The 11,823-nt window shown below is 44.7% G+C and overlaps 1 protein-coding gene across 2 annotated transcripts; it reads right to left on the bottom strand.

Moving 5' to 3' along the window:
- Positions 1-883: 883 nt before the first annotated feature.
- nod2 (nucleotide-binding oligomerization domain containing 2) lies at positions 884-10,418 on the bottom strand. 2 transcript variants are annotated; one of them, XM_023790437.2, is made up of 11 exons: positions 10,302-10,418; positions 8,965-9,561; positions 8,630-8,753; positions 6,428-8,195; positions 5,758-5,841; positions 4,934-5,017; positions 4,715-4,798; positions 3,803-3,886; positions 2,585-2,668; positions 2,158-2,241; positions 884-1,928 (listed from the first exon to the last, which is right to left on the bottom strand). In XM_023790437.2, coding segments are annotated over exons 2-11 (2,886 nt in total). In that variant the 5' UTR covers positions 9,454-9,561; positions 10,302-10,418; the 3' UTR covers positions 884-1,927. The 2 variants fall into 2 exon arrangements, with proteins under 2 accessions (XP_023646205.2, XP_023646204.2); XM_023790436.2 differs by having other exon boundaries at positions 884-1,745.
- Between the last annotated feature and the right edge of the window lie 1,405 nt (positions 10,419-11,823).

The following is an 11,823-nucleotide window of genomic DNA, read 5'->3' as shown; positions in this document are numbered from 1 at the left end:
CTCGCGGCTCGGAAGCAATGCTGGTCTTTTGCTGAGCGCATCCTCGGACTGTTACGTGTACATGTACTGGTCATACAGCACATTCAGTGCATGACATTCAAACGTAACACCGCTTGTCATCGAAGTGGTCCTGTGTGGGTTAAAGCTACTGCATTTTGCAAGATACTCGGATTTGAGCTGTTTCTTCAGTATCTACATTCATCCTACATTTCCACAATATATCCATATACGTAGTTGTAAACAATTGCATCCTAAATAATATCCTCAGTAAAATGTCATACAAAGTTATTCGATATACATGTATATTCAATATGAATAGTGATCTGGAATATTCGTTAGATAATTATTAAAGTTTTGCTTTAGATGTTCTCTTTTTTTTCTTACGATGTGTGTCCAGGTTAGAATTTGTTGGATTATTGTAGTTTTTATCATTTTGTGGCCAATTCAGCTATATTTTCATCGTCTGACAATCCTGTCAGTTTTCACTTTGTAATTGCGGAATTTTGTGTTTGACAGTCATCTGACATATTCAACAATACGGTCTTTGATTACAAAGGCCAGATGCACCATTAACACGTCATTTTACTTTCCAAATAATCACTTTCATAAAGCAACTGAGGGCCATCATAGGACAAAAATGGCGTAGCTTGAGTAGTTAATGTAGCCTTGTGTTTTAGCTCTAACTTTGCGCAAGAATCACACATTCCATACGGTGCATTTGTCTGGAGCAACTTCCGTATCTTTCATGAGATTGTACATAGGCATTATTTTCCTAAAGCTCCTTTTGTTTATCTATTTTCCAGAGAACATAGAGAAAAGTGCTGGCCTACAACCTGGCTTATGTATATTACACCAAAACCACTCAAGATGATACACAGGTATGTATCAGTCAACACCTTTAGAGTATTTTATTTGGACACAAACTATAATTCCAGCAAATATGTCATCACTATACACTTAGGCAAAAGTGTTAGCAGGCAGGTACAATGGCAGAATGAACAATTGTAAATTTAGGGTAACTGGATGATGAGTTACGTGCTCCTCGCTCACTGCTATGCACAAGGAGGATGGAAATGTAACTCAAGCTGCCAAAATGAAAGTTTGGACTTTATTACCCGGTTTTCTTTCATGCACACTTGTATCATGATAGCACAGCTTGAACAGAAAAATAAATCAGAACCATACACAACACCAAATATAAAACCAATACAAAACTCCAAAATATGCAAAATACAAACAGTTTGCAGCCACATACCAGATTAGTCAATAATTTAAATGTTCTTTATTTAAAGTGAAGTAAAATGCAAGCTGTATTAAGTTTTGGTTTGGGCTGAGTTCTGAGTTCCTTCGCTCTCAAAAATAGTAGCGAGAAAATGTTTTTACAGAACTGCTACAAGGCATGAAAATGACTGAATCGATAACCATGGTTTTGTCAACATTTTCAAAATTATCTCTCAAACATGCTCAGTTCATCCTGGTATGGCTCAGACCAAAGACCTTCATGTTATAATTCCACATTTTGTACCTTAAACAAAGCTGCGAAAACAAATTATGTACATACGAGATACTATTAATATTGTGCGTTTTAACAGGTAAATGTGTGAGGTATGTGGAAGAGTGAAGTAACAGCCAGTTTCTGACAGTAAGAGGTGACCTTGATTAAAAATTCTCTTCAGAAAGTCAGTCGCTGGTCTCTTTGTTTCAGCTCCTCGACCTCTTCTGGACTGAGATCATTGCCCTTCAGCCTTTATTGGGAAAGAGTAATGTTTTAGAGTCTGGATTATTACGTAACCACTTACCCAGTAAAGCAATGTTTCGCACCCCGGGCCTCGGGGACCTCCACACAGTCCATGTTTTTTGCTCCCTTCCAGCTCCATGGGAAACAGCAGTAAAGGGTCGCAATGAACCAAGAGTCTATCTCAGGAGCTCTTACAGTAGATGGAAATGAAAACACAAAACAAGAATAATACCGATTACACAAACTGTACTTAAAATTCAAAGATAAGGAAGCAAGCAGACCATGTCTGAACCCCATGACCCTGACAAGGAAAAGCTTTTAGAAGACTGAAGGATGGATGGATGGATGGATGGTTTCTCTAAATACTCTTATATTGTCTAAATGCTCCGGTGTAAAACTGGAAGGGCAGGAGGCCTTACCAGATTGCTTTGACACTGGTGTTTGTTTGCAATGCTTCCAGCAGGTACTCGATACCCTCCCTGGTGATGCAGTTCTTGCTTAACCTGTTAGTAAGACAAAGCACAGCTGGAGGACGTGTGCAGGCTGTGAATGTGAAAAGAAGTGAGCGGATTTAAAGGGAAGGCAACGTCCTTTTAGCCGCACTTAAACAGACAGGAGCCCGTATAAACATCCCCTTCTCAAGTTAGCCCAAGCTTGTCTTTATCCAAAAAAAGCAGAAAACTCCAATTAACAGTTAACTCAGTTCTTCAGGTATTGTAGGTTTTGAGGTGTCAGGTGGATAATGTCAGTCAACCGTGATGCAGCTTAAAACATAGGCCAGAGGCCTGGCTTTTCTCTGCATCGTCCCTCAGCCCCAGAGGCTGATGCTCCTCACAGAAGACTCACCACAGCTCCTCCAGACTTTGGCTTGTCTTAATCAGTTGTGCCAGAGCTCGTGCCCCAGCGCTGCCCACGCCGTTGTCTACCAGGCTGCAAAACAATACGGCGCATAAAATCCGAACGGTTCAATACAGCGCAGAACCACAACAGCAAGGCCCAGCATAGAACAGCGTGCAGGACGGAGTGGAACCAGGAGAGGCACATATACAGGCTTCCATTCAGCTAAGCCCTTAATTAGCCTTGATTAAAATACAGATTCAATTGACCATAGATGAAACCACAAACTTTTTGATGATGTTAAAACAAGCTAATATGTCTTACGAATGCATTCGTGCTAATAAAATGTCTTTATTTGATTATTTCTGGTTCTACATTAATTACGTGCCGACTTAAGTAACTGAAGGATGGGTTAATTTAAAATGTTACAGGGCTATATACAATTGCGTAATTATTGATTTAGTCAAATAATGAAGGCTATTACTAATTTTAAACGGACATTTATAAGCACCTCCAACATTATTAAAACAATTATAGTTCACTATTCTTAAGTTATATATGACAAATAAAGGAAAGTAAGCCCAAAATGAATTTAACACATTTGAATCTGCATTGTAATCACGGCTGGATATTAAGGTCGGCCACTTGCCTGAGGCGAGGAATTTAGAAGTCGGCTGAGTACAAAATCACTGAACACTAGTCTGATGGCTGCAGACCGGGCTACATTTTTTCAGAACTATGTAGCCCAGCAGCAGAAGTTCCACCCAGATCGTAGTAAATCTTGTCTGCCTGTTTATCTATAGGACAGTAGAAATGAGGGTTCCAAACCCACAGTACAAAATACAATCCTCAGACATCTATTGTTCTGACACAAACAATGGAAGCACAACCTGACCCAGTGCCGTTTTCAATGGGAAGCAGGTCATTGATTGACAACTCACGCTAATCCCACGCCCTGAGGCTGTCACGTGACTCCTACAAGTTCTAAACAGTACTTTCTTAAGTCCTGTTACTCCGACCGAGTGATCGCATGATCTCTTGCTAACTGTGCAGACTGTAGAGAGGAGAGACCGAACACCGGCAAGTTCGCTTATTCCAACACACAGGTACTACGGGTCAAATAAAACCCCCACACACACATCATGGTCGCATCACAGGTACAGGATGGGGCGGGTTTGCAGCACGGGGAGAAGCAGACGGCGGCGCTGAGGATGATCCCGCTGTTACCTCAGCCACACCAGACGGCAGTTGCTTTGCAGTGCTTTGGCCAGTGCTTCTACCCCCCTGTCTTTGATTTTGTTCCCCCACAATCTGGGAAACAGGTAGAAAACAAATAAATAACAGGCTATTGTCTGTGTTTCTCAAAAAGAAAGCAAATACTTGTGACTGGTAACAAATTTGTCTTTATTTTTGGCCTCTGTGTTGGTTTCAGCTGAATGAGACACTAATGATCAGTGCCTGTAACCAGATAAGGCACCAGCTTAAAACAGCTTAAAGCCCCTAAAACACTACGCTTGAATTTATTAAATCACCATTGTTGTTAGTATGGCTATAAAATCAATATCTGGCAAAGAACCTATGGTTAAAGACCATTAGTGCAGTTTTAGTGACAAATACTGGTGTTCTTGACAACATGCATAAATGTCGATTAACTTGACTCATTTTGTGAACTAAAACAAAAAAAACATTTCCTGTAAGCAGACCACTTTGTTCTCAAAAAATTCATGATGAATTCCCCCCGAAAAGAATACCATAAAGAACTTATCCAGGAATAACATAGTATGCAAGATTTTGTCTTAGACAGGCCAACCAACACTTCATAAATTTAAAATGGAAAATTCATAAAACTAAAATATTTCAGTGCTAAGGAATATTCCAACTTCCAGGTCAAAAATGTGACTGTAATTAAAACTTGTAACTAAGACAAAAGCTAAACTAGTGCTGCATTCATGTGTGTTATTGCATTTTCTGTGTAGTTTCAGGTGTTTATTGGTGACTGGCTAACTAAAGAGTAAATTACCACTAAGCCTAATCTGCATGCCCTGGTGCAAGGAACCAGTGCATTAGTTCATACATCTTCAAGTTCTTTTAATATATACATAAGGAACCTCTGTTTTTCCCAAATTCCTTTATTCTTACCCAAGATATTTCAGAGAGGAGTTTTCTTTCAGTCCTTCTGCTAGAAGCTCCGCCCCCACCGCTGTGATGTAATTGTTTCCCAGCCTATAACACAATTCCCGCCACATCAGGAGAGATTCCCCTTAGACATTGTAGCCTTCAGGAGCCCCGCGGGAAAGTCTGAACAGTCCGTACAGGCAGATGATCCTCACTTTTAAGAGGCTACAGCGGGCCACTTACCTTAATGCCAAAAAATTCTGCTTTGCCTTGAGAAGTTCAGCAAAGTGCATCATGCATGCATCAGTTAGCTTGTTGTTGAAGAGTCTGTGAGAATGACATAATGCTCGTTTTAGTTTCTTTTATTATAAAGGCCCGATGATGTTACTGTTTTATTCTATTCTCTGCCCTCTTGAATTACATTGCTGGTTTGTCATCTCACTGTTTTCTAATTCACTGACATAAGGCTGTCAGATTAGTTACGGCACTAATCTGTTTATTGAATCTATCGGACAAATTAAACAATATATATCCAAATCTGTAGCCGAGGACTCCCTATAATTTCTCATGTGTAAATCGTAAGATTTTTTTCCTAGCTCTTTGAGCAATAATTAAGGGCTTTATTAATCTATATTGAGATAAATTCTAGACTAGGCTGTTCTTCCTTTAGCAAATGATCCAATAATTATCTGAAACACTCTTCTGCTGTCCCTTTTGTGAGGAACATTTTTAGTAGTTTATTAACTTTTGAATTTTGAAATTACAGCTATTTATTCAAATGACACAAATTCGGCATTATATGTTGTAATAAGTAAGTAGTTTGATTGTGCCATTCATTCAATCGAGAGTTAAATCACGGCAACTGAGAAAAATGGGATAAAAGGCAGCAAATATGATTGAGACGCCTACACGTTTTTAACTTGTCATAATTTGGTTTATGAAATCAGAAGCTGTTGTTAGTAAGGGGGGGTATGAAGTGACCCCAGGTAAGAACCATTTAAATACTGGTTAAACTGGATAATACAAAGTAAGTAGATCACGTTACTAATGCAATATGGTGCACTCACGCAATCTTCTGGAAGTTCTCAAAATGAACAGCTTTCTCTGTGAGTTTCCGAATTCCTTCATCTGATATGTTGTTGTTCCTTAGACTAAAGGAAATTGAAAAATCGGTCACAGGAGGCATCGTGTTACACCAAAGAAAGCATTTAAGAAATCAGTTATGTGTTAAATGAGAACTGAGTCTAGTCACATTTCCTTTAAGGTAGTGGCTCTCAAATGTGTGGTCTGGCAACCCACCAAAAACCATTTGTCTAGTTCTGTGATATGAGGAAATTTACCAAAAGGGGGGGGGGGTTGGAGGGGAGTCCCCACTGATAAAACTTGCTAAATATTAATGTGGTAAATAAATATTAAAGCTTTATATTAATGCGGTACATTAATGTACCTCTTTGCTGCTGAGCCGTAAGCCACCAGACAAATTCCGTTGTATTTCTGATACAATGACAATAAAATCTCTTATCTTATCTTATCTTATCTTATCTAACAGATTGCTGGCTATAATATTTGTCGAGCTGGGAGAGAAACACTCCCCTGGCCAGTGATTTGAAACTTTTTTTTTTTGGCACTTTCAGAAAATCATCTTGCGACCCCAAATTGAGACTCAGAATTTGACAGCTGCTGGGACGAATCCAGCAGTCGGATTACGAAGCGACTGAGGGAGACTCGCGGCCTTACTAGAGTGAGTGGCAGACCCTAATACACGGCAGCAGTTGCTCCACGCCCACATCCCCCACGCAGTTGTAGTCGAGCTGCAGGCCCACGGGGCTGCGCAGGTGCTGCAGCACGTAGGCCAGGGCGCTGCACTCCACAGGCCCGATGTTGCAGTAGGTCAACTTGAGGTGCTCCACCTTGAGCTTGGCCACAGAGCGCCGGGCCATGGCGTCATCCTGCATCTCGTAGATGCACTTTATCAGCCAGACGAACTCCGGCATGGCGTGCATGCTCTTCTTCTCACCCTGCACTGGCCGCGGGATGGAGCGGAAGTGCCTCTGGATGCCCCGGGAAAGGCCTCTCACCACCTGCTGACGCTTTCGGTCCAGGACGGATGCTGGACACGACTGGATGAGAAGAATGCGGTGCCGCTGCGACAGCAGTCCGGACACGAAGGTAGCCATTATCTGTAAATTGGGCCGCTCGGCTTCTGACGTGTGTCCTTTGAGCTCAGGGTCCTGATGGGGCAAACATGGCATGGAGCAGACACCAGCCAATGAGGGTCTCCGTCTGCCCCGGGGGCAAAAGAGCTGAAAGACGGCCGAGCCGTCAGCGTCGTCCCCGAGGATGACGAAGAGAGCGGCGAAGAAGCACTGCATGGTGACATGTAGGAACTCGTAGTGTTTCTCCAGGGCGGAGAAGCTGTCGCTGCGGATCAGGAAGCCCGTGGCCACATCGTTGTCCGTCACCCCATACCTCTGTAGCTCCCCGTCCGAAAAGACGTAACAGGCCGTCTGGAGGCCCCGCAGGGCCAGTCGGCCCAGACGCAGCACCACACCCGCGTACCCGCCGGCCCAGCCGCTTGCCAGGGGGAGGCGCCGGGGGCAACGGCGCTGCAGGAAGTGCTGCAGGATCATGATGTAGACGTCGGTGAAGGTTTGCAAATGGCTGCCCTCGCTGCCTAGCAGCTCCCTGTAACACTGTGAGACGATCCAGCAGAGGACCGGGACGTGGCAGAGGCTGAAGAGCGCCGTGTTGCTGTGGAGAGACTGGAGGACGTGGCTGGTCAGACCAGGATCGCGGTGCTGCTTCCGCAAGAAGCAGTCGATTCTCTCGGGGGAGAAACCCTTAAGCGTCACCTCCTTGCGGATATACGTCCTAAGTGAGGCATCGAAGGCCTCCGGCCGGCTCGTCACCACCTTCTGCACGCCCTGCATTAGGCAGCCCTGCAGGAGGCTGAACAGCAGGGCGGCGACAGAGGCCCTCTGCATGGGGCAGCAGACGCGCTTCTCGTCTGTGAAACGCAGGCGAAACTCGTCCAGCCCATCAAACGTGAAGAGCACCCGGTCCGGGTGGTCCAGGATGAACTGGAAGAGCGGCTCCGGGTCCCGGTCGGGCCAGCAGCAATGTGAAAAGAGGAGGTCCCTGACGGACAGCTCCTGCTCCTCCGCACTCAGCCGACGGCAGCTGAAGGGAAACAGGAGGATCCAGTTCTCCAGTGTCACCTCCCTGGCCCAAAGCAGGTGCAGTCTCTGCAGCAGTGTGGTCTTCCCACTGCCCGCCTCTCCCAGCAACAGTACCATGTCGGCATCCTTGTTGAGTGTCCCCACCTGGCCCAAGATGTCCTCCAGCCCAATGGGCCGCTGGGCCTCCTCACCGCCCTGGGACACCTCCAGCAGGCCTTCCGTGTAGACGTCGTCCAAGGACAGGCTGCCTGTGCCTCCGTAGGTGTTCAGGAAGTGGGACTGCGCAGCAACAGAGCTCCTCAGCTTCTTCTGGTATTGTAGAAGCTCTGGGAAAGTGGAGAAAGGTGGACTTGATATCAGGAGACAAGCCAGCACCGAGGTGGCACCAACACACAGGCAAGCCTGGTCCAGCTGGTACAATAAACACAGTATACCGGTAGAGTTCATCAGGTGACCTTTATGGTCAATGAAGGCCAGGAATCATGAAGCCCAAGAAAAATGGAGACATGTACAGGGGTGAGGCCACGGGGACATTGACCCAAGTTGAAAGCTGATTGGTCCCTGATGAGCCCCCTTCCCTGCCACTCATCAATTCAAAACATACCATTGGTTAACGATAATGTTGGTCCCTCTATATGAATCATGCTCTCCACCTTAAAATATCCTAGATTCACCCCTGGACAAGGTATATTTGTTATAGTATGTGAAAGACGTAAATGACTTCAGTAGTGCTTGGAGTGAGGGTCACGGGAGCAGCTACCTGCAGGGAAAGTCGTCCCTGAGTCCGGCCACTTTAGCGGTTTCTCCACCCGTTCAACAAACTGCAGCAGAGCTTTTGCCGCACATTCGCCCTTCGAACCCACCAGGTCCAGAAGTCGCCTCGCCTATGTGGGTGAACAGCAGGACTCTCATTAACACCACCTTACACTGCCATTTTGAATACAAAGCAGAATGCCACTTTGTTTAGGAACCAGTACACAAATTCCTGTTTCGGGTCAGTTAGGCAGAATTTGACCCAATCAGGAAGAAGACCACAAAGGATTAGAACCACGAGGTAATGGAGAGCAGCTCGGCCGGGTCGTCGCCTGCGCTTGCCTGCTGTGCGGGGGTGTTGATGGGCAACTGCACTTCGTCGCAGTCGTAGGTTGTCAGGCTGCCCGACTCCACCAGGGCCCGGAGCGCTGCCCCGATGCAGGGCCGCAGCCGGACCACCAGGCACGGCCGCTCGCTCCACAGCGTTTGGGAGGCTGTGGAGGGGCTAGGCCTGTCAGCTAGGGGAGGACCACCGGCGCTCGCCCCCAGGGACAGGCTCGCTTTCTGAGCCCCGGGGAGGACCTGATCGAGGGCCCCCAGGAGGAGCCCGCATGCCTCCTCGCCTTTGCTGGCCACCATATCCAGCAGCTCCCTGGCGCTGGTACACAGTGACCGGTTAGGCGGCCGCAGGGTCTGGTAGTCCTCCCACTGCAGCACGTCCCAGGCCAGGAGCCGGTCCAGCACGCTCTCCAGGATCTCGGCGGTGCCGCTGGAGCACAGCACCTGCAGCAGCCCCACCCTCTGCTGCTGGAGCAGCCGACAAGCACTCATACCTCATACCCACCCCGGCTGCCGGCTGCGGGCTGCGGGCCAGACCTCACCCTATGGCACACCCAGGTTTTCGCGGTCATGTCCCATCATGGGCACTCGCTCTGGCACCTGTAGGGGGGGCATTTTCAATAGGTCTTCTCAGGTGTACATTAAGGCAATGGAAAATACTGAAGGTACAGAGTTTTTCAGCGTGTGATGAATGTTTTCTCTGCAGTCATTCACAGCCCTTGCCTGCCTGCTTAAACCAGTTCACCATATCAAATGGGCTTAACTGATCACAACTGGTCATCATTGCCCACAATTAGACTTGCCACATCTCCTCAGGTGATATGAACCAGATATACTCTGAGATCATAATCAGCAAAGACCAATGCACATGAACAGATAGGTTATCCATGCAAAAACCAGCTGAGGATTTTTTTTTTCCTTTTGGATAATATACAGCAGTTCTTGATAACGTTTTTTTTTATTCTTTATGTCCCTTAAAACAACATTATTAACACTGTAATGTTCCAGTCAGAAACACCGATGGGATTTTCATTTTAAACGCTGAGGTTCATTCTTCAACTATTCTAAACAAAAGTTAGAAATGCGCGCTACTTTTCTGTTATTTCCCGTATTTTTATGATTGTGAAATGTAACATTTTGGTCCTGACTACAGTTTACGTCACCATTTTATTTCGAAACCAGACAAATCATTAAAAAATGTGAATAAACGAAAGTGCGGTTAACCCACATTATAGGTGGCTTACGAGTAACGTTATTAAAAATAAGGATAAATGCATTTTTATCATTAATAACGACTTTTTCATAATAGAAACTGTAACATAAAAGGAACAGTAACTTACTTTTTAGTAAGCGCTCACACAGGCTGCCATCGCTCCGCAAAACAAACGACATGAATCCGATCTGCGGACGGTCGCACCGTCGGTTTCGGCTGAGCTCTGCCTACTTCCTCGTTCCTGACACGGAACAGTGATCACTGGGCTGTTGTGTCGGTAAAAATGCTGCTGCCAAAAAATTATCCTCATCTGACCGCTGCCAATTTCACCGTGCATGACCAGAAAGGCTACTTGTAATCTGACTTAGAGCAAATGCTTGGAATTGCATGGCCGCATTATTAATATTAAGAAGTTAGAATTTGTGGTGTAAATGTTTGATTCGGTTAACAAAACAACGTACATCTATAGACAATACGGACGGTTTGTTTTACTTCAACGAAGTGTGTTTAGTTCAGTAAGTGGAGAACCATAGACCAGTTAACACCTGATACTCTCTGAGGTATTGTTTCACTGGACAATCATTTAAACTTTTAAATCAAAACCATTAAACAAATAAGTGATGAGTATAAACTACAGTTTAATTAGGATCAGATTGGCAAGCTGGCAGCCGGTTCGGCTTTCATCATCTCTGTAGGCTACACTTTTGATGTTTCTTTTCTTGAATTCCCCGTGACTGCTTGGCTTGGACTACTTCCTCCGAGGAAACGCGCTTTATGTTCACTTCCCATCTTCTGAGCGGCGATTTCGGGTTTTTTTGATCCTTATAATTAAGCATTGGGAGTTTCGGCGTCTTTACGGGAACGTTTATATAACTAACAAATTGTCATTTTGATACTGGCCGGGATATGGAAATGAAGAGACAAGGACGTGATGTAACCTCCGATGAGCTTATCTCACCCCAGAGATTTAAGGTTTCATCGAGAAATGAGTTAATGTCACCCTCAGAACGAAGCTGACTTTATTTCATTGTTCGACAACTGCACCACTGCGACACAACAAAACTAAAGAAAAAATGATCAAATGTGCACTTTGTTCACTGACTTTATTTTTTACATTATTTATATATTTGTTTATTTGTTTTTGCAAGTGTTGTTGTTGCAATTGTACCCAATATATGCCTGAATTTCTAAAACATGTCAAGAGCCTTATTACGGGTATAAAACTATATCTTTTAAAGTGGAGATTCCTGGTCAGAACAATGAACCAAATTAATTAATGTCAGTCTAAAATGGCGTAGGTCCTATATTAGATATATAATAGATATATGGGCCTATATACAGAACTGTCAAAGAACAGCTACCGTATAGGTTTAGTAACGGGCCTGTTCAGCTGCCCAGTAACCAGTGCTCGAAATGGACTGGTACTTCTTCAGAGTACCGGGAACGTTTCTTGCGTATTGGCACCTCTACCGGTAAAGAATAACAAGTTCAGTGCTAGAACTTGTTTTTTTTTCACACTTAAAGCATGGCCAAAACACATTAGAAACGAATTAAAAACTGTACTGAAATTTCCGCAAAGGTTAAATATAACAAATATTAAGTAGGCCTACAACGCATACAAACAGCGGCCAGTGTTTGATACAAATAGA

Source organism: Paramormyrops kingsleyae, chromosome 11, assembly GCF_048594095.1.
Source record: "Paramormyrops kingsleyae isolate MSU_618 chromosome 11, PKINGS_0.4, whole genome shotgun sequence".
NCBI lineage: Eukaryota > Metazoa > Chordata > Actinopteri > Osteoglossiformes > Mormyridae > Paramormyrops > Paramormyrops kingsleyae.
Note: the sequence above shows the minus strand (reverse complement) of the source record. Positions and strands in the feature narration are given on the sequence as shown.

Excerpts from the sequence above, each read along its gene's own strand:
- nod2 (XM_023790436.2), bottom strand. The coding sequence starts at position 9,453 with ATGAGTGCTTGTCGGCTGCTCCAGCAGCAGAGGGTGGGGCTGCTGCAG. Across the intron at positions 5,842-6,427 it reads AGGGTCTGCCACTCACTCTA|TCTAAGGAACAACAACATAT; the intron begins GTAAGGCCGCGA and ends AATTTCCTTTAG. Across the intron at positions 2,242-2,584 it reads CAAAGTCTGGAGGAGCTGTG|GTTAAGCAAGAACTGCATCA; the intron begins GTGAGTCTTCTG and ends TCTTACTAACAG.